Source organism: Scyliorhinus torazame, chromosome 4 (assembly GCF_047496885.1).
Source record: "Scyliorhinus torazame isolate Kashiwa2021f chromosome 4, sScyTor2.1, whole genome shotgun sequence".
Lineage (NCBI taxonomy): Eukaryota > Metazoa > Chordata > Chondrichthyes > Carcharhiniformes > Scyliorhinidae > Scyliorhinus > Scyliorhinus torazame.
Window position 1 is genome coordinate 345,888,554 of NC_092710.1, and position 18,457 is coordinate 345,907,010.

The window sequence follows — 18,457 nt, forward strand, 5'->3', positions numbered from 1 at the left end:
GAAGTAGGTTGGCAAAGCTTATAGGTCTTAAGTTCATCCCCAATTGTTGATGCACTCATTAGAGTACCCAAACCTAACAAGACATGTGGAAATTGTGGCCATCTGTCTGCACCAAGGAAAGGCCCAGATTTCCAGCAATTCTGCAAGAGCCTTTATAGAAAGGGCCATTGGCAGCAGCTGTGCATTACAGCAAAGCAGATACAAAGAGCCATGCATTAATCCAAACAAACATTCACAATGGATACGTTCGAGCAATAAGAATAACCATCCAAATCCTGTCAAAAAAACAAGGTAATTGACAAAACAGGAAATGACGATGTGCACAACGAGACAAAGAGACCAGCAATCCTGCACGAAGCATAGATGTCATCTCACTGACCAAAATGTTAGTTCTGTGATATTGCACAAGATTGACAAAGGGGCAAGAGTCAACATACCATTTCTGCAAATTCAAAAAGACATGTAGCCACGGACATGGAACACTATAACAAAATCTACAACATTAGAAGACAATGGTTCATTCATTCTATGTGCAGGATTCATACTCCTGGAATGCAAGTACATCCAATCAATCCTGTTATACATCATGGAAATGAAAGGACCAGTAATTCCCTGTACTAGTCACAATCAATGAAATCAGTCAGATTTCACATGGCAAATCAACCTTAGAAACTCTTCTCTCCTCGGTTAATGAACTAACATCATCATACCTAGAATGTTTGAACTACAAGGGAGCTGCAACACTTTACTTACAGGAGAATGAAAGCCCATCAATTGATGTGACATATTTTGCACAATTCAAATAGCAGAAGCTACACGACGTGGCGAAAAACACAATGGAAAACCATCATTCAAGGATGGCCTGAATTAATGCAGTATGTCCACAAACACGAGTCCATTTTACCCTGAACGCGACCAGCTAGACACCTCCTGGGGGCCATTTTTAAAGGCAGGCATGTCATCATTCTGGAATTTTTTTAACCTGATATTCTTTAACAACTTTATCATTCACACATGGGAATAGGTTACATGAGAGATAGTCCTTTGGTCAGTTACGAAAAATGACATTGAAGTTGTCATCGAGAAGGTCAAAGCATGTCAAGAGCATAAGCCAAGACAGCACAATGCACCATTGGCTTAAAGTGTGGTTCCTCCTTCTTCTTGGTTCAAAATCACATCCAACCTCTTCCATGTCCAAGACACTGATTTCATCGTCAACTGACAACTTTGCCAATTTTTAAAAATAATGCATTTTATGGGAAGTAGGCGCTGCTCGGTAGACCAGAATTTACTGCCCATCCCTATGTGGGAAGATGGTGGTGAGTTGCCTTCTTGAACCGCTGCAGTCCTTCAGGTATAGGTACACCCATTGTGCTGTTAGGGAGGGAGTTCCAGGATATTGCCCCAGCAACAGTGAAGGAACGGCGATATATTTCCAAGTCAGGATGGTGAATGACTTGGAGTGGAACCCCCAGGTAGTAGGGTTCCCAGGTATCTGCTGCTCTTGTCTTTCTGGATTGTAGTGGTTGTGGGTTTGAAAGGTGCTGCCTCAGGAACCTTGGTGACCAGCAACTGAACTGGACTACCCATATTAATACTGTGGCTGCAGAGCAGGTCAAAGTTTAGGAATCCTACGGCGAGTAACCCAACTCTTGACCCCCCCAAAGTTTGTCCACCATTTACAAGGCACAAGTCAGGAGTGTAATGGAATACACTCTACTTGCCTGGATGAGTGCAGCTCCAACAACACTCAAGAAGCTCAACACCATCCAGGACAAAGCAGCCCGTTTGATTGCTCCTCCTTTCACAAACATTCACTCCCTTCACCACCGACATACAGTAGCAGCCATGTGTATCATCTACAGGATCCACTGTAGGAACTCACGAAGGCTCCATCGGTACACATTGCAAACCAATGGTATAAACATATGGAAGGACAAGGACAGCAGGCACATGAGAACACACCACCTGTAGGTTCCCCTCCAAGTCACTCACCATCCTGACTTGGAAATGTATCACCATTCCTTCACTGTCACTTGGTAAAAGTCCTGGGACCCATTCCATAACAGCTCTGTGGGTGCACCTATACCACATGGACTGCAATGGTTCATGAAGGCAGCTCACCACCACATTCTCGAGGGGAAATAGGGATGTGCAATAAATGCTGGCCTAGCCAGTGATAACTACATCCCATAAATGCTTAAAAAAGTGTATTTGTGAGAAGTAGAATCTCGACCACATTCACGGTAGCATTGTGAATAGCACAATTGCTTCACAGCTCCAGGGTCCCAGGTTCGATTCCTGGCTTGGGTCACTGTCTGTGCGGAGTCTGCACATTCTCCCCGTGTGTGCGTGGGTTTCCTCCGGGTGCTCCGGTTTCCTCCCACAGTCCAAAGATGTGCAGGTTAGGTGGATTGGCCATGATAAATTGCCCTTAGTGTCCAAAATTGCCCTTAGTGTTGGGTGGGGTTACTGGGTTATGGGGATTGGGTGGAGGTGTGGACCTTGGGTAGGGTGCTCTTTCCAAGAGCCGGTGCAGACTCGATGGGCCGACTGGCCTCCTTCTGCACTGTAAATTCTATGAAAAACTTCTTCTTCTCATTACCCTTACATCTAATGGAACAAATTATTTACATGGTGAAATCCTTTTTTTCTGAAATGTTGACAGACCAGAGCTACACATTGCAATGCTACATCTGTACTCATTGGAATTTAGAAGGATGCGGGGGGATCTTCTAGAAACATATAAAATTATGAAGGGAATAGATAGGATAGATGCGGGCAGGTTGTTTCCACTGGCGGGTGAACGCAGAACTAGGGGGCATAGCCTCAAAATAAGGGGAAGTAGATTTAGGACTGAGTTTAGGAGGAACTTCTTCACCCAAAGGGTTGTGAATCTATGGAATTCCTTGCCCAGTGAAGCAGTAGAGGCTCCTTCATTAAATGATTTCAAGATAAAGATGGATAGTTTTTTGAAGAATAAAGGAATAAAGGGTTATGGTGTTTGGGCGGGAAAGTGGAGCTGAGTCCACAAAAGGTCAGCCATGATCTCACTGAATGGCAGAGCAGGCTCGAGGGGCCAGGTGGCCTACTCCTGCTCCTAGTTCTAATGTTCATACTGTTTGCCATTTTTCATACCATCTAATGTTTTAAATCAAAGCTTGGCATCATCTAATCTCTTCTTTTGAATTACTTTTACTTTCATTCTTTGGAAACTTGATGATGTCCTTCACTATGGCTCTTTGCCCTTCATGTAGGCTTCACAATAACTAAAATCAACCCAGGTTACATTCATTACAAAAATATTACTTGTGTGTAGGTTTGGCGACACAAGAGTTGAGTGCATTATATATATATTTTTTAATTTAAAATACCCAATTCATTTTTTTTGAATTAAGGGGCAATTTAGCATGGCCAATCCATGTACCCTGCACATAGAAAACATAGAAAATACAGCACAGAACAGGCCCTTCAGCCCACGATGTTGTGCCAAACATCTTTGGGTTGTGGGAGTGAGACCCACGCAGACACGGGAGAATGTGCAAACTCCACACGGACAGTGACCCGGGGCCAGGATATAAGCCGGGTCCTCGGCACCATGAGGCAGAGTGCATTATAGCTTTGTAGTTAAACTTTAGTTCAATTACAAGTGTTATTTATGAGTTAAGAGTGTTTGAAGGTAGTGGTGGCATAGAACATACAACATAGAACAATACAGCGCAGTACAGGCCCTTCGGCCCACGATGTTGCACCGAAACAAAAGCCATCTAACCTACACTATGCCATTATCATCCATATGTTTATCCAATAAACTTTTAAATGCCCTCAATGTTGGCGAGTTCACTACTGTAGCAGGTAGGGCATTCCACGGCCTCACTACTCTTTGCGTAAAGAACCTACCTCTGACCTCTGTCCTATATCTATTACCCCTCAGTTTAAAGTTATGTCCCCTCGTGCCAGCCATATCCATTCGCGGGAGAAGGCTCTCACTGTCCACCCTATCCAACCCCCTGATCATTTTGTATGCCTCTATTAAGTCTCCTCTTAACCTTCTTCTCTCCAACGAAAACAACCTCAAGTCCATCAGCCTTTCCTCATAAGATTTTCCCTCCATACCAGGCAACATCCTGGTAAATCTCCTCTGCACCCGCTCCAAAGCCTCCACATCCTTCCTATAATGCGGTGACCAGAACTGTACGCAATACTCCAAATGCGGCCGTACCAGAGTTCTGTACAGCTGCAACATGACCTCCCGACTCCGGAACTCAATCCCTCTACCAATAAAGGCCAACGCTCCATAGGCCTTCTTCACAACCCTATCAACCTGGGTGGCAACTTTCAGGGATCTATGTACATGGACACCTAGATCCCTCTGCTCATCCACACTTTCAAGAACTTTACCATTAGCCAAATATTCCACATTCCTGTTATTCCTTCCAAAGTGAATCACCTCACACTTCTCTACATTAAACTCCATTTGCCACCTCTCAGCCCAGCTCTGCAGCTTATCTATATCCCTCTGTAACCTGCTACATCCTTCCACACTATCGACAACACCACCGACTTTAGTATCGTCTGCAAATTTACTCACCCACCCTTCTGCGCCTTCCTCTAGGTCATCTCTTCAAAATTAGCTCACCTTGAAGGTGGTTCCAGATTTGATGAAATTTTTCTCCAACACATTATCCAGTGCAGGATCCAACTCTTCCTGCACATCTTCCAATAGTAGAGGACGTCCAAGTGACAATGAATCCTCCAGGTGATTCCGGAAATACTTATGATTAAGTGATGTTACCTTTCGGACAAAAGGAATTTGTGTTTAAACTTCAACGTCACTCATATTACAATGGTCAGGGCACTAATCACAACTCTCTTACATTTCTATAATCTGTCATGAAGCTCGAGGACTGAAATATATATTTAAGCAACCTTATGTTACCTGAGGTGGTTGGGTTACTCGCTCAATAACAGGCAGACCTGAAAATTGCACAAGGTTGGTGTGGGTCAGCTGAGGTGCCTCCTGAATGTTCTATTGATAACTGCCCATTTCTCAGGTGAGGACATTGCAATCGACTGTTGAATTTTGTAGCCACAGTGTCTTAACAAATCTTTCAAGAATATTCCAAAATGCTTCATGTAAGATTATCAGGTTACTAACCAGTTAAATTAACTTTACTATAAGAAACTAACATTGAGTCTTGTATTTTACTGACACTTGACTTAATTAGATACCCTTTTTTGAAGGAATGTTATGGGGAAATTGTGTCAAATTGTACTCGCAGCAGAAGGGTGCGATCTTGAGGTTGACTTTGAATAACTGCTTGTTTAAGAATGGAATGTCGATGTCTCTCTCAATGAGATAAAGGTCAGCACATAAAAGCACCGAGATACAAGGAGCATTATTTATATAAATGTGTAATGTTATCAACAGTCACATCGAGTACTCTTGGTTAGCCAAGGAAGGTATCCTCACATTTGGGCTGAAGATTACTGGGTAGAGGGAGGGTTAACTGGATAACAGTATGATGAGCAATATTTTTATTTTAAAATATTTTTGGGGGTTATTGTGTTATTCTGTGAAGCAGGCTTGTGGGTCTCTGTGTGTGCAAAATTAATTTAATTAAACTGAAGGTCAATTGTGAGGTTTAGGACAGCAAAAAAGCATAGGTGCTAAATACATGCATTTTAATGAAGGTATAACCAAATTAATTTCTGTAAGAAAATAAGCATTGGGTAGAAATTTGTATTAGGAGATAGGTGAGGATTTGATTTTCAGCTATTGAATTCCAAAAGTAAATAACAGGGTTTACAACTTAGAAAATGTCACAAATGAACAAGAAATGCTTTAAAGTTTATTTGACCTAAAAGTGGGGGCACTAGAGAGAGCATGAAACATTTTTATATGACAACATTTATTGTCACAAGTAGATTTACATTAGCACTGCAATGAAGTTACTGTGAAAATCCACTAGTCGCCACATTTCGGGCCTGTTTGGGTACACAGAAGGATAATTCAGAATGTCCAAATTACCTAACAGCGCTTTCAGGACTTGTGGGAGGAAACCGGAGCACCCGGAAGAAACCCACACAGACACAGGGAGAACTTGCAGACTCCACACAGACAGTGACTGAAGCCGGGAATCGAACCTGGGACTGGAGCTGTGAAGCAACCATGTTGACCCTGTTGAGAATGCTAAATTCCAAAGAGGAGCAAAGGACAATGGAATTGAAGATGAAAGAGAAAAGGGATATTTTTTTTTAAAAAAAATAATTTTTATTAAAGGTTTTCATAAAATATCAATAACAAAATGAGAAAGAAAAAAGAACCCAACAGGGGTAAGTACAAAACACAATCTAAAAAAGCAACCCCCCAAACCCCTCCCCCCCCCGTACCTAAATAATAAATTAACATTAACACCCCGATTTAACACAACTGGTGTATACACCCCCTCAGACCCTCCAGTGTAAATAACATAAACAAAAATAAAGTAACCCCCCCCCCCGCCGAGCTGCTGCTGCCATTGACCAATGTCTAGCGTTCTGCCAGAAAGTCTAAGAACGGTTGCCACCGCCTAAAGAACCCTTGTACCGACCCTCTCAAGGCGAATTTCACCCTCTCCAATTTAATGAACCCTGCCATATCGCTGATCCAGGATTCCACGCTTGGGGGCCTCGTATCTTTCCACTGAAGGAGAATCGTCCGCTGGGCTACCAGGGACGCAAAGGCCAGAATTCCAGCCTCTTTCGCCTCCTGCACTCCCGGCTCCTCTGCCACCCCAAATATTGCGAGCCCCCAGCCCGGTTTGACCCTGGATCCTACCACCCTCGACACCGTCCTCGCTACGCCCTTCCAAAATTCCTCCAGCGCTGGGCATGCCCAGAACATATGGGTGTGATTTGCTGGGCTCCCTGAGCACCTAACACACCTGTCCTCACCCCCAAAGAACCTGCTCATCCTTGTCCCGGTCATGTGTGCCCTGTGCAGCACCTTAAACTGTATGAGGCTGAGCCTCGCGCATGAAGAGGAAGAGTTCACCCTCCCTAGGTCATCTGCCCACGTCCCCTCTTCGATCTCCTCTCCCAACTCCTCCTCCCACTTACCTTTCAACTCCACCACCGAGGCCTCCTCCTCCTCCTGCATCACCTGGTAAGTTTCCGAGATCTTCCCCACTCCCACCCGCCCCCCCGAGAGCACCCTGTCCTGTACTGTGCGTGGCAGTAGCCGTGGGAATTCCACCACCTGCTGTCTGGCAAACGCCCTTACCTGTAAGTATCTGAAGGTGTTCCCCGGGGGGAGCCTGTACTTCTCCTCCAGCTCACCGAAGCTCGCGAACTTCCCGTCCACAAACAGGTCCCCTAACTTTCGTATGCCTGCCCTGTGCCACCCCGAAGACCCTCCACCTGTTCTTCCTGGGGCGAACCGGTGGTTCCCCCGTAATGGGGTCCACGCCAAGGCCCTAACTTCTTCCCTATGCCGCCTCCACTGCCCCCAGATTTTGAGGGCCGCCACCACCACCGGGCTCGTGGTATACCTCCTTGGAGGGAGCGGCAGCGGCGCTGTTGCCAGCGCCCCCAGACTCGTACCCACACAGGCCGCCGTCTCCAGCCTCTTCCATGCAGCCCCCTCCCCCTCCATCACCCACTTGCGCACCATTGTCGCATTGGCGGCCCAGTAGTACCCACAGAGGTTGGGCAGCGCCAGCCCCCCCCATCTCTACTCCGCTCCAGGAACACCCTTCTCACCCTCGGAGTCCCTCGCGCCCACACAAACCCCATTATACTCCTGTTAACCTGCCTGAAAAAAGCCTTCGGGATAAACACGGGGAGGCACTGGAACAGGAACAAAAACCTTGGGAGCACCGTCATTTTGATTGACTGCACCCTACCCGCCAGGGACAGCGGTAACGCGTCCCACCTCTTGAACTCCTCCTCCATTTGCTCCACCAGCCTTGTAAAGTTAAGCCTATGCAGGGCCCCCCAGCTCCTGGCCACCTGGACCCCCAAATATCTGAAACGCCTCTCCGCCCTTTTTAGTGGGAGCTCGCCAATCCCCCTCTCCTGGTCCCCTAGCTGAAGTACGATCAGCTCGCTCTTCCCCATATTGAGCTTGTACCCCGAAAAGTCCCCGAATTCCCTCAGCATCCTCATTACCTCTGGCATTCCTCCCACCGGGTCCGCCACATACAGCAGCAGGTTTTCCGCATAAAGCGACACCCTGTGCTCCTCCCCACCCCGCACCAACCCCCTCCAGTTCCTCGACTCTCTCAATGCCATAGCCAGGGGTTCAATCGCCAGTGCGAAGAGCAGGGGGGACAGGGGACACCCCTGTCTCGTTCCTCGGTGCAACCGAAAGTACTCGGACCTCCTCCTATTTGTGGCCACGCTCACCATCGGGACCTCGTACAACAGCCCAACCCACCTGACAAACCCCTCCCCAAACCCGAACCTCTTCAGCACCTCCCACAGGTACCCCCACTCTACCCTATGGAAGGCTTTCGCAGCGTCCATCGCCACCACTATCTCCGCCTCCCCCTCCCTCGCCGGCATCATGATAACGTTCAAAAGTCTCTGCACATTCACGTTCAACTATCTCCCCTTCACAAACCCCGTCTGGTCTTCATGGATGATCTGCAGCACACAATCCTCAATCTTCGTGGCTAAGACCTTCGCCAGCACCTTGGCATCTACATTTAGCAAGGAAATCGGTCTGTAAGACCCACATTGCAGGGGATCCTTGTCCCGCTTCAGGATCAAGGAGATCAGTGCCCGGGACATCGTTGGGGGTAAAGCACCCCCCTCCCTTGCCTCATTAAAGGTCCTAACTAACAGCGGGCCCAACAGGTCCATATTTTTTTTGTAGAACTCGACCGAGAAACCGTCCGGCCCCGGTGCCTTCCCCGCCTGCATGCTTCCTATCCCTTTGATCAGCTCCTCCAGCCCAATCGGGGCCCCCAGTCCCGCCACCAGTCCCTCTTCCACCTTTGGAAACCTCAATTGGTCCAGGAAACGGCCCATCCCTCCCTCCTCCCGTGGGGGCTCGGATCGGTACAATTCCTCGTAAAAGTCCCTGAAGACCCCATGGATGCCAACCCCACTCCGCACCACACTCCCTCCCCTGTCCTTAACTCCCCCGATCTCCCTAGCTGCGTCCCGCTTCCGAAGCTGATGCGCCAGCATCCGGCTAGCCTTTTCCCCATACTCGTAGACTGCCCCCTGGGCCTTCCTCCACTGCACCTCCGCCTTCCTGGTGGTCACCAGGTCGAATTCGGCCTGGAGGCTGCGCCTCTTCCTCAACAATCCTTCCTCAGGTTCTTCCGCATACCTCCTGTCTACTCTCACCATCTCCCCCACCAGCCTCTCCCTCTCCCCCCGCTCCCTCCGCTCCTTGTGGGCCCTGATGGAGATCAGCTCTCCCCTCACCACTGCCTTCAGTGCCTCCCATACCATTCCCACTCGGACGTCCCCCTTGTCGTTGGTCTCCAAGTACCTCTCTATACTTCCTCGGACCCGCTCGCTCACCTCCTCGTCCGCCAACAGCCCCACCTCCAAGTGGCACAGCGGGCGCTGGTCCCTCTCCTCCCCCATCTCCAAGTCCACCCAATGTGGGGCGTGGTCCGAAATGGCTATTGCTGAATACTCGGTATCCTCTACTCTTGCTATCAGCGCCCTACTCAAAATGAAAAAGTCGATTTGAGAATAAGCCTAAAGGACATGTGAGAAGAATGAAAATTTCCTAGCCCCCGGCCTTGGGGTCCACCCCTCCCATTTGGTCCATAAATCCCCTCAACACTCTAGCCGCCGTCGGCTTCCTACCCGTCCTAGACCTGGAGCGATCCAGTGCAGGATCCAACACCGTGTTAAAGTCTCCCCCCATTATCAGCCCCCCCACTTCCAAGTCTGGGATCCGACCCAACATACGCCGCATAAAACCCGCATCGTCCCAGTTCGGAGCATACACATTGACCAGTACCACCCTCTGCCCCTGCAACTTACCACTTACCATTATGTACCTACCGCCATTATCTGCCACAATGCTCAACGCCTCGAATAACACCTTCTTTCCCACCAAGGTCGCCACCCCTCGATTTTTGGCATCTAGCCCCGAGCGAAACACCTGACCTACCCACCCTTTCCTCAGTCTTACCTGGTCTGCCACCTTCAGGTGTGTCTCCTGGAGCAAAACCACATCCGCCTTGAGCCCCTTCAGGTGCGCGAACACGCGGGCCCGCTTAACCGGCCCATTCAGTCCCCTTACATTCCAGGTTATCAGCCGGATTAGGGGGCTACCCGCCCCCCTCCCCCGCCGACTAGCCATGACCCCTCCTCGGCCAGCCATGCGCCCGCACCCCACACCCGGCCCGTTCCCCACGGCGGCATACCCCCGTCTTGACCCACCCCACTCGCTCCAGCTCCTCCTTGATCTTAGCAGCAGCAACTCGATTCCCCCCCACCCACCCCCCACCCCCCCGGCTAGGACCCATCCTAGCTGGTTTACTCCCCACATTGCACTTCCGCAAGTCAGCTGACTCCTGCTGACCCTGGCCACTCCCGCCTCCCCTTCGACTCCTGCCATTGTGTGGCACACCCTCCTCACCCGTTCCCCATTCACAGGCTCTCCCCCTCCATTCTAAGTGCGGGAAACAATCCTCGCTTCCCCCCCCCCCCCCCCCCCCCCCCCCCAGTCTTCGGCGCGGGAAAAAAATCCCATGCTCTCCACCTACCAGGCCCCGCCACCAACCAAAACAGTGCCCAACCCGCCCCATCCACCCTCCCCAACCCGAAAGAGAAAAACACAGAGAAAAAGAAACCCAAAACAATGCAAAGGCCCCCCCCGCCGAACCAAAAATAGGCATAACATATCCACCGCAGGCCCCAATCGCCCATCCCGACCCTCAGTCTGTGTCCAGCTTCTCGGCCTGAACAAAGGCCCACGCCTCCTCCGGAGACTCAAAATAATGGTGCCGGTCCTTGTAGGTAACCCACAATCGCGCCGGCTGCAACATGCCAAACTTCACCCCCTTCCTGTGCAGCACCGCCTTCGCTCGATTGTACCCGGCCCTCCTCTTCGCCACCTCCGCACTCCAGTCCTGGTATATCCGAACCTCCGCGTTCTCCCACCTGCTGCTCCTCTCCTTCTTGGCCCACCTGAGCACACACTCCCGATCGACAAACCGATGGAACCGCACCAGCACTGCCCGCGGAGGCTCGTTAGCCTTGGGCCTCCTCGCCAACACTCTATGGGCCCCTTCCAGCTCCAGGGGTCCCTGGAAGGACCCCGCTCCCATCAGCGAGTTCAACATGGTGACCACATAGGCCTCCACGTCCGGCCCCTCCAGCCCCTCCGGAAGGCCCAGAATCCGCAGATTCTTCCGCCTCGACCGATTCTCCATCTCCTTGAACCGCTCCTGCCATTTCTTGTGGAGCGCCTCGTGTGCCTCCACCTTTACCGCCAGGACTAAGATCTCGTCCTCATTGACAGAGATCTTTTGTTGAGTCTCTCGGATCGCCACCCCCTGGGCCGTCTGTGTCTCCAGCAGCTTATCAATAGAAGCCTTCATCGGCTCTAGCAGGTCCTTTTTAATCTCTCTGAGGCAGTGCTGGATACCCTCCTGTTGCTCCTCCGCCCACTGCCTCCACGCTGCCTGGTCTCTGCCCGCCGCCATTTTGTCCTTCTTCCCTCCCTTCTTCTGGTCCACCACCACCTTTTTTGTCACCCCGCTCCTAGTTAAAGCCATATACTGACGGGGAACTATTATTAACTCCTTCCCACACCGGGAAATGTTGAAAAAGTGCCCTTGGGGGCCCTGAAAAGCGCCCAAAATTCTCGAGAGGGAATCCTTTTGGCAGTGTTTGCTTCATCAATCTGCCCCAAAATGTCCGTGGAAACTCCTGAAAAAGGTCGAAGTGTCCGTTCCAGACGAGAGCTGCCGAATGCGTGACCGACTCCTCCATGGCCGCCACCGGAAGCCTCGTCCCCGCTTCTTCAGTGGCCCTGGTGAGATCTTTTCACAGTTGTTCCCTCTGCTGTTAGAATTTACTTTTGATAAAGGTCCTCAGGACTGTTTGCAGCTTTAAGCTTGCCCTTCCCCCGCTTGCATGCTGCAAACTGCTGCAAATGCTGTTTATCCTGTTGCAGCCAAATCTTCCACTGCCTCTGCCGTTCCTGGCAGCCAAAATACACACCACTCCAGGCGGACACCGTCAGGGGAGTGTTGCAGTCCTTTGCCACACCGGGAAATGTCAAACAAATGCCGTGGGGACCCTGCAAAAGAGCCCAAAAGTCCATTCCAAGCGGGAGCTACCGAATATGCGACCTAGCTCTGCATAGCCGCACTCGGAAGTGAGAAAAGGGATATTTAAGGAGAGATGTTGAGCTGTGTTGGGTGGTGACAATGTGAGACCTCCTGGGATACAGCTATGTGTTTGGAAAAGAGTTTTTAAGGTGAAAAGTTTGAAGTAGCCATTCCAGCCAAGCCATAAAGGTTTGTGTTTTTAAGAAAGCATGGATTGTTTTTGAAGTTTCTTGAATTTCCATGAGAGATTGTGAAGTGCATTTGAGAAGTCCTGTAATGTACCTTTCCTACAGCAAAAGCAGGTTTGCTTTGTGGTAATATTATTGGAATTTTTTGTAATTAAAAATCCATCAATAATGTTGTCTATAGAGTGTTTACCTGTGTGTCCAGGCAAGTGAGGTTCTTTTGTGGAATGTTCTGTGAATCAAATTTTCACTATGTAACTGTAATCTTGTGTGCTTAAGTTTACTTTTCTTTTGTTAGTAAGTGTTTGTTGATTTCATGTTTAAAATGCGAACAGTGTTACCAGAATTTGTCGTTTATGAATTCAGCAGACTTTTCTTTTCATTGTCTGAATACAAAAAAAAGTTTGTGATGGGCCGACTAAGTTTCCTTCTGGTATTTGGGTTGCACAATAATTACCATCTGCTGGATCCTAACAACAGCATAAAAGATGCCAAGAGTTTTTGTGTGTTGCGGAAAGTGAGACACTATCCAGAAACAGAAGAAACAAGGTACAAAGGAGAGAAAGAGAGTAAGAGAGAGAGAGAAAGAGACACTCATACAGACCAAAAGATCAAAGCTGTGAATGAAACCATTCATATTCGAGCTACATCCCGATCTTGACACAGATAGTATAATTCATGTTAAACTGTAAATGACCATCTGAGTTTAATGACATAGTTTATCTGATGACTGAATAAACTTATCCCAACGTTGTCTCATAAAGTCAATTCACAATAAAGCTTTGCTGCCAAGTTTGTTCCTGTCTTAAAGGAATGTGGGTGCCCAAACATTTACATTTAAATACAATTAAATTCTGGAGGTGCAGTTACTGTTGTTGCGCAGGTAAAATGAACATATTTGTCATTGATTTAACATTTGCCAAACGTCCATGACTTAAACGCTAAATGATTATCTCTATACCAACTTCTGTTGTTCACCCATTAAATCCAAATTAGTATAATCTTCTTGTTCTTATCTCCTCTATGGTGGGAAAATAATTTTTTTTTTTTTAAATCGGGAAATGTTAATAATTAGGGTTTAACTGCAAATACTTTTTAAAATATTGATCAATGTTCACCTTTAATGCTTGGAAAACTAGATTTCCATTCCTGATCAGTGCAGAATTTCCTAAACTGGGTTCGGTGAAATCCCCAGCTTCCGCGGGACGCATCCAGATGTTCGACAGTAGATCGAGCAGTTGAAAAAAGCTGTCCTTCCATTTTGTCTGAATACAAAATATACTGTATTGGCTTCTGATAGGTGCACCAGTCAGCCTATCAGTAGCCAATTCACTCACAAGGTCAAAGCGAAGGAGAGCGGACAACGGAGGAAGATAGTTCACATCCACGGATTGGGAGAGGATGGGGCTGGTAGGGAGGCTGGACAGGGGACAGGAAAGTACAGGGTCAAAGGAGGCTGAGAGAGAACATGGGGTGGGAAAGGCTGAAAAAGGCCATAGAGTGAGAGATGCTCAGAAAGGCAGTGGGGTGGGAGAGGCTGGAGGGGGTATAGAGAGATCATGGGGCAGGAAAAGCTATGGGGCGGGAGGCGCCAGGAGAAGCTGGAGGCAGCGGAAGCCGGGAGACGCTAGAGTCGGGATAGGCCAAGGAACAGGAGAGGCTACGGAAGGCTGTGGGTCAGGAGAGGTGTGAGGAGGCTGTGGGATGGGAGAGAACGGGTTGGCTGTGGGACGGGAGAGGACGGGGAGGGGGGGCGCAGAGAGGCCATGGGGTGGCAGAGAGCAGGAAAGGCCATGAGGCGAGAGAGTCTGGGGGTGGCAGAAGCCGGGCCAGGAGACAACATGGAGCAGGAGAGGCCATGGGCAGGGCAGAGAGAGATTTGAGTATGTGCATGTGTGAGAGAGAGAGAAAGAGAGAGGAGAGTGTGTGCGTATGAAAGAGAGGTGACTGTGTGTATGAGAGAGACAGAGATGAGTGCATTGGAGAGAGAGATGTAGGAGTGTGAGTGAGTGTGTGTGTGAGAGAGAAAGGAGCATGTGTGTAAGAGAGAGTGGGTGCATATGTGCGCTTTTGAGTGCTTATTATGGATGTACGGCTCTGTGTATGTACGTGTGTGATATGAGAATCCCAGCTCCCCAGCAGCACCCCCAGCAGAAAACAAATGTGTGAGCAAGAGATCAGGATCACTCCTCCTATTAAAAATGACCAGCTGAAGTTCAGACTTAAGTATTTGGTGAATAAGATAACTTTTTAATTCCAATAATATATACATGTAAGAAATAGACAAGACCTTTATAAATTTGTTTTTGTATCTTTATAGCTATTGCACAATAATAATATTTTTTGAGGTTTTCAACATAATAAGAATGTTTCTTAGGCATCCTGTTAGTTCTCTGAGGTGGCCAAGAAGGCTCCATGGCTGGAAAATGTTTGGAAAATTTATTCGTCCATGATCATTGTGGACACTGAGTGAAAAATATTGCCTTTGGATTTGTACTCACAGAGCGAAACCATATACACTATAAAGATCTGAGGCTCAATCCAAGGTTTGTACTCGGTTAGTTGACCTATACACCCGAACGGGAACGGAGCTATTAAAATTGGGTGCAGTGCTCTTCATCAGGAAGTTACTCTTTGTCAGAGGTCTCATTCTTTACCGTCATCTCATAATTTCTGCTGACGTTTTACATGTGTAGATAGGGGAGACGGTGGCTTAGTGGAATTGTATCTGGACTAGTAATCCAGAGACCCAGGGTAATGATCTGTGGACACGGGTTCCACGACAGGTGATGGAATTTGTCGTAACAACCTACAGTCCAAAGTCTGCTGAAAAGCTAATGTGTTATAGAGTAAATAGATGCTATCTGGGTGAGGTGTTTACAGTGTCAAAACCTTCAGGAGGGAAGGGGAGAAAACTGCAAAAGGAAAATAATGTTCAATTGATTCTGGTATTCGATTATTTTATGTTTTGAGATCAGTGTATAGATCCTACCTGTAATTCGTTATTTTTCTCCTTCCTCTTGATCCAGGTTTTACCCTGTGTCTGAGGGTCTATGAGAAGAGGATACCTGGTTGCCTTGGTAACAATGATCCCATTCTGAACTGACAGGTCATCACTTGGTAACCCTTGGAGGTTCCACTCACCAATCTGAAAGGATAAAATCACACAGATTGAATTAAGGCAACAAGTTAAGTCTGGCCACAAATACAGTTTCTAAAAAGATCAGTGGAGACCAGGCCATAAATATTTTGAAAGAGATTGTTGTTTGCTATTGCAATATAGTTATCTGCAGCAGATAGTCAAGTGATTATGGTACTGAACGGACGACCTGGAGGTTATGAGCTTAAAGTCCAATATAGCATGGAGCAAAATTAAAATCAATAAACTTAGCATCAACAAAAAATTGTCAAGAAACTACTGGATTACTGTAAAATCTTGAATTGGTTAACCAATGTCCTTTGTGATGGAATCTAACACACTGCATGATGTGGCCTACATGTGACTTTAGTCTTACATCATATGGTTGACATAAGATGTATAGAGGCAAAATTAGGCCCATCGAGTCTGCTCTGCCATTCTATCACGGCTGATAGGTTCCTTATCTGTTACCTACAATGTTACACATCAAGAGCTCGATTGCAAAATCAGCCAGAGCATCTCCTTCCCACAACACGTGATCTAGGAGCACGAAAACAAAGAAAAAAGAAAAGGAACAATACAGCACAGGAACAGGCCCTTCGGCCCTCCAAGCCTGTACCGGTCATGATACCAACCTTTGCCAAAACCCTCAGCACTTCCTTGTGCTATATCCCTCTATACTCATCCTATCAATGTGTTTGTCAAGATGCCTTTTGAACGGCGTTCATGTATCTGCTTCCAAAACCTTCCCTGGCAACGCGTTCCAGGCACTTACTATCCTCTGCATAAATAAAACTGCCTCGCACATCTCCTCTAAACTTTGCCCCACGGACCTTAAACCAATGCCCTCTGGTGACTGACCCCTCCACTCTGGGAAGAGTGCCTGCCCATCCAATCTATCCATGCTCTTCATAATCTTGTAGACCTCTATCAGGTCACCCCTCAACCTCCGTCTTTCTAATGAAAATAGTCCGAGTTTATTCAGCCTCTCCACATAGCTAACACCCTCCTGACCAAGCACCAGCCTGGTAAACCTCCTCTACACCCTCTCCAAAGCCTCCACATCCTTCTGGTAGTGTGGTGACCAGAATTGTGTTCAATATTCCAAGTGCGGCAGTACCAAGGTTCTTTTCAACTGTAGCATGACTTGTCAGTTTTTATACTCGGTGCCCCGTCCAATGAAGGCAAGCATTCTGTTTGCTTTCTTGACTACCTTCTCCACTTGTGTTGCCACCTTCAAAGATCTGTGGACATGCACACCCAGATCTCTTTGACTTTCTATATTCCAAAGAGTTTTGCCATTTACAATATATTTCCCCTCTAGTTAGACTGACTGAAATGCATTACCTCACATTAGCCGGATTAAGCTCCAGTTCCATTTCTCTGCCCAAGTTTCCAACCTATACCGCTTTGGATACTTGTGGGGGGGGGGACTTACCAGGGGTAAGCCATGGGGTACGGGCCTCTGGCACGGAGTCTGTCCCTGTTGCTCAGAAGGGAAGGGGGGAGAGGAGCAGAGCATTAGTAATTGGGGACTCGATAGTCAGGGGCACAGATAGGAGATTTTGTGGGAGCGTGAGAGACTCACGTTTGGTATGTTGCCTCCCAGGTGCAAGGGTACGTGATGTCTCGGATCGTGTTTTCCGGGTCCTTAGGGGGGAGGGGGAGCAGCCCCAAGTCGTGGTCCACATTGGCACTAACGACAGAGGTAGGAAAGGGGACAAGGATGTCAGGCAGGCTTTCAGGGAGCTAGGATGGAAGCTCAGAACTAGAACAAACAGAGTTGTTATCCCTGGGTTGTTGCCCGTGCCACGTGATAGTGAGATGAGGAATAGGGAGAGAGAGCATTTAAACACGTGGCTACAGGGATGGTGCAGGCGGGATGGATTCAGATTTCTGGATAACTGGGGCTCTTTCTGGGGAAGGTGGGACCTCTACAGCCAGGATGGTCTACATCTGAACCTGAGGGGCACAAATATCCTGGGGGGGAGATTTGTTAGTGCTCTTTGGGGGGGTTTAAACTAATGCAGCAGGGGCATGGGAACCTGGATTGTAGTTTTAGGGTAAGGGAGAATGAGAGTATAGAGGTCAGGAGCACAGATTTGACGTCGCAGGAGGGGGCCAGTGTTCAGGTAGGTGGTTTGAAGTGTGTCTACTTCAATGCCAGGAGTATACGTAACAAGGTAGGGGAACTGGCAGCATGGGTTGGTACCTGGGACTTCGATGTTGTGGCCATTTCGGAGACATGGATAGAGCAGGGACAGGAATGGATGTTGCAGGTTCCGGGGTTTAGGTGTTTTAGTAAGCTCAGAGAAGGAGGCAAAAGAGGGGGAGGTGTGGCGCTGCTAGTCAAGAGCAGTATTACGGTGGCGGAGAGGATGCTAGATGGGGACTCTTCTTCCGAGGTAGTATGGGCTGAAGTTAGAAACAGGAAAGGAGAGGTCACCCTGTTGGGAGTTTTTTATAGGCCTCCTAATAGTTCTAGGGATGTAGAGGAAAGGATGGCGAAGATGATTCTGGATAAGAGCGAAAGTAACAGGGTAGTTATTATGGGAGACTTTAACTTTCCAAATATTGACTGGAAAAGATATAGTTCGAGTACAATAGATGGGTCGTTTTTTGTACAGTGTGTGCAGGAGGGTTTCCTGAAACAATATGTTGACAGGCCAACAAGAGGCGAGGCCACGTTGGATTTGGTTTTGGGTAATGAACCAGGCCAGGTGTTGGATTTGGAGGTAGGAGAGCACTTTGGGGACAGTGACCATAATTCGGTGACGTTTACGTTAATGATGGAAAGGGATAAGTATACACCGCAGGGCAAGAGTTATAGCTGGGGGAAG

General features: G+C 48.1%; 1 protein-coding gene across 1 annotated transcript in view; it reads right to left on the bottom strand.

Moving 5' to 3' along the window:
- Window positions 1–18,457, bottom strand: part of LOC140411508 (dynein axonemal heavy chain 8-like) — a 2,059,122-nt gene that overhangs the window by 345,434 nt on the left and 1,695,231 nt on the right. The window contains exons 73-74 of the mRNA XM_072500594.1: window positions 15,471–15,626; window positions 4,640–4,795 (exon numbers count right to left, since the gene is read on the bottom strand). Of these exons, the coding sequence (XP_072356695.1) occupies window positions 4,640–4,795; window positions 15,471–15,626 (312 nt within the window). The remainder of the gene's footprint in view (window positions 1–4,639; window positions 4,796–15,470; window positions 15,627–18,457) is intronic.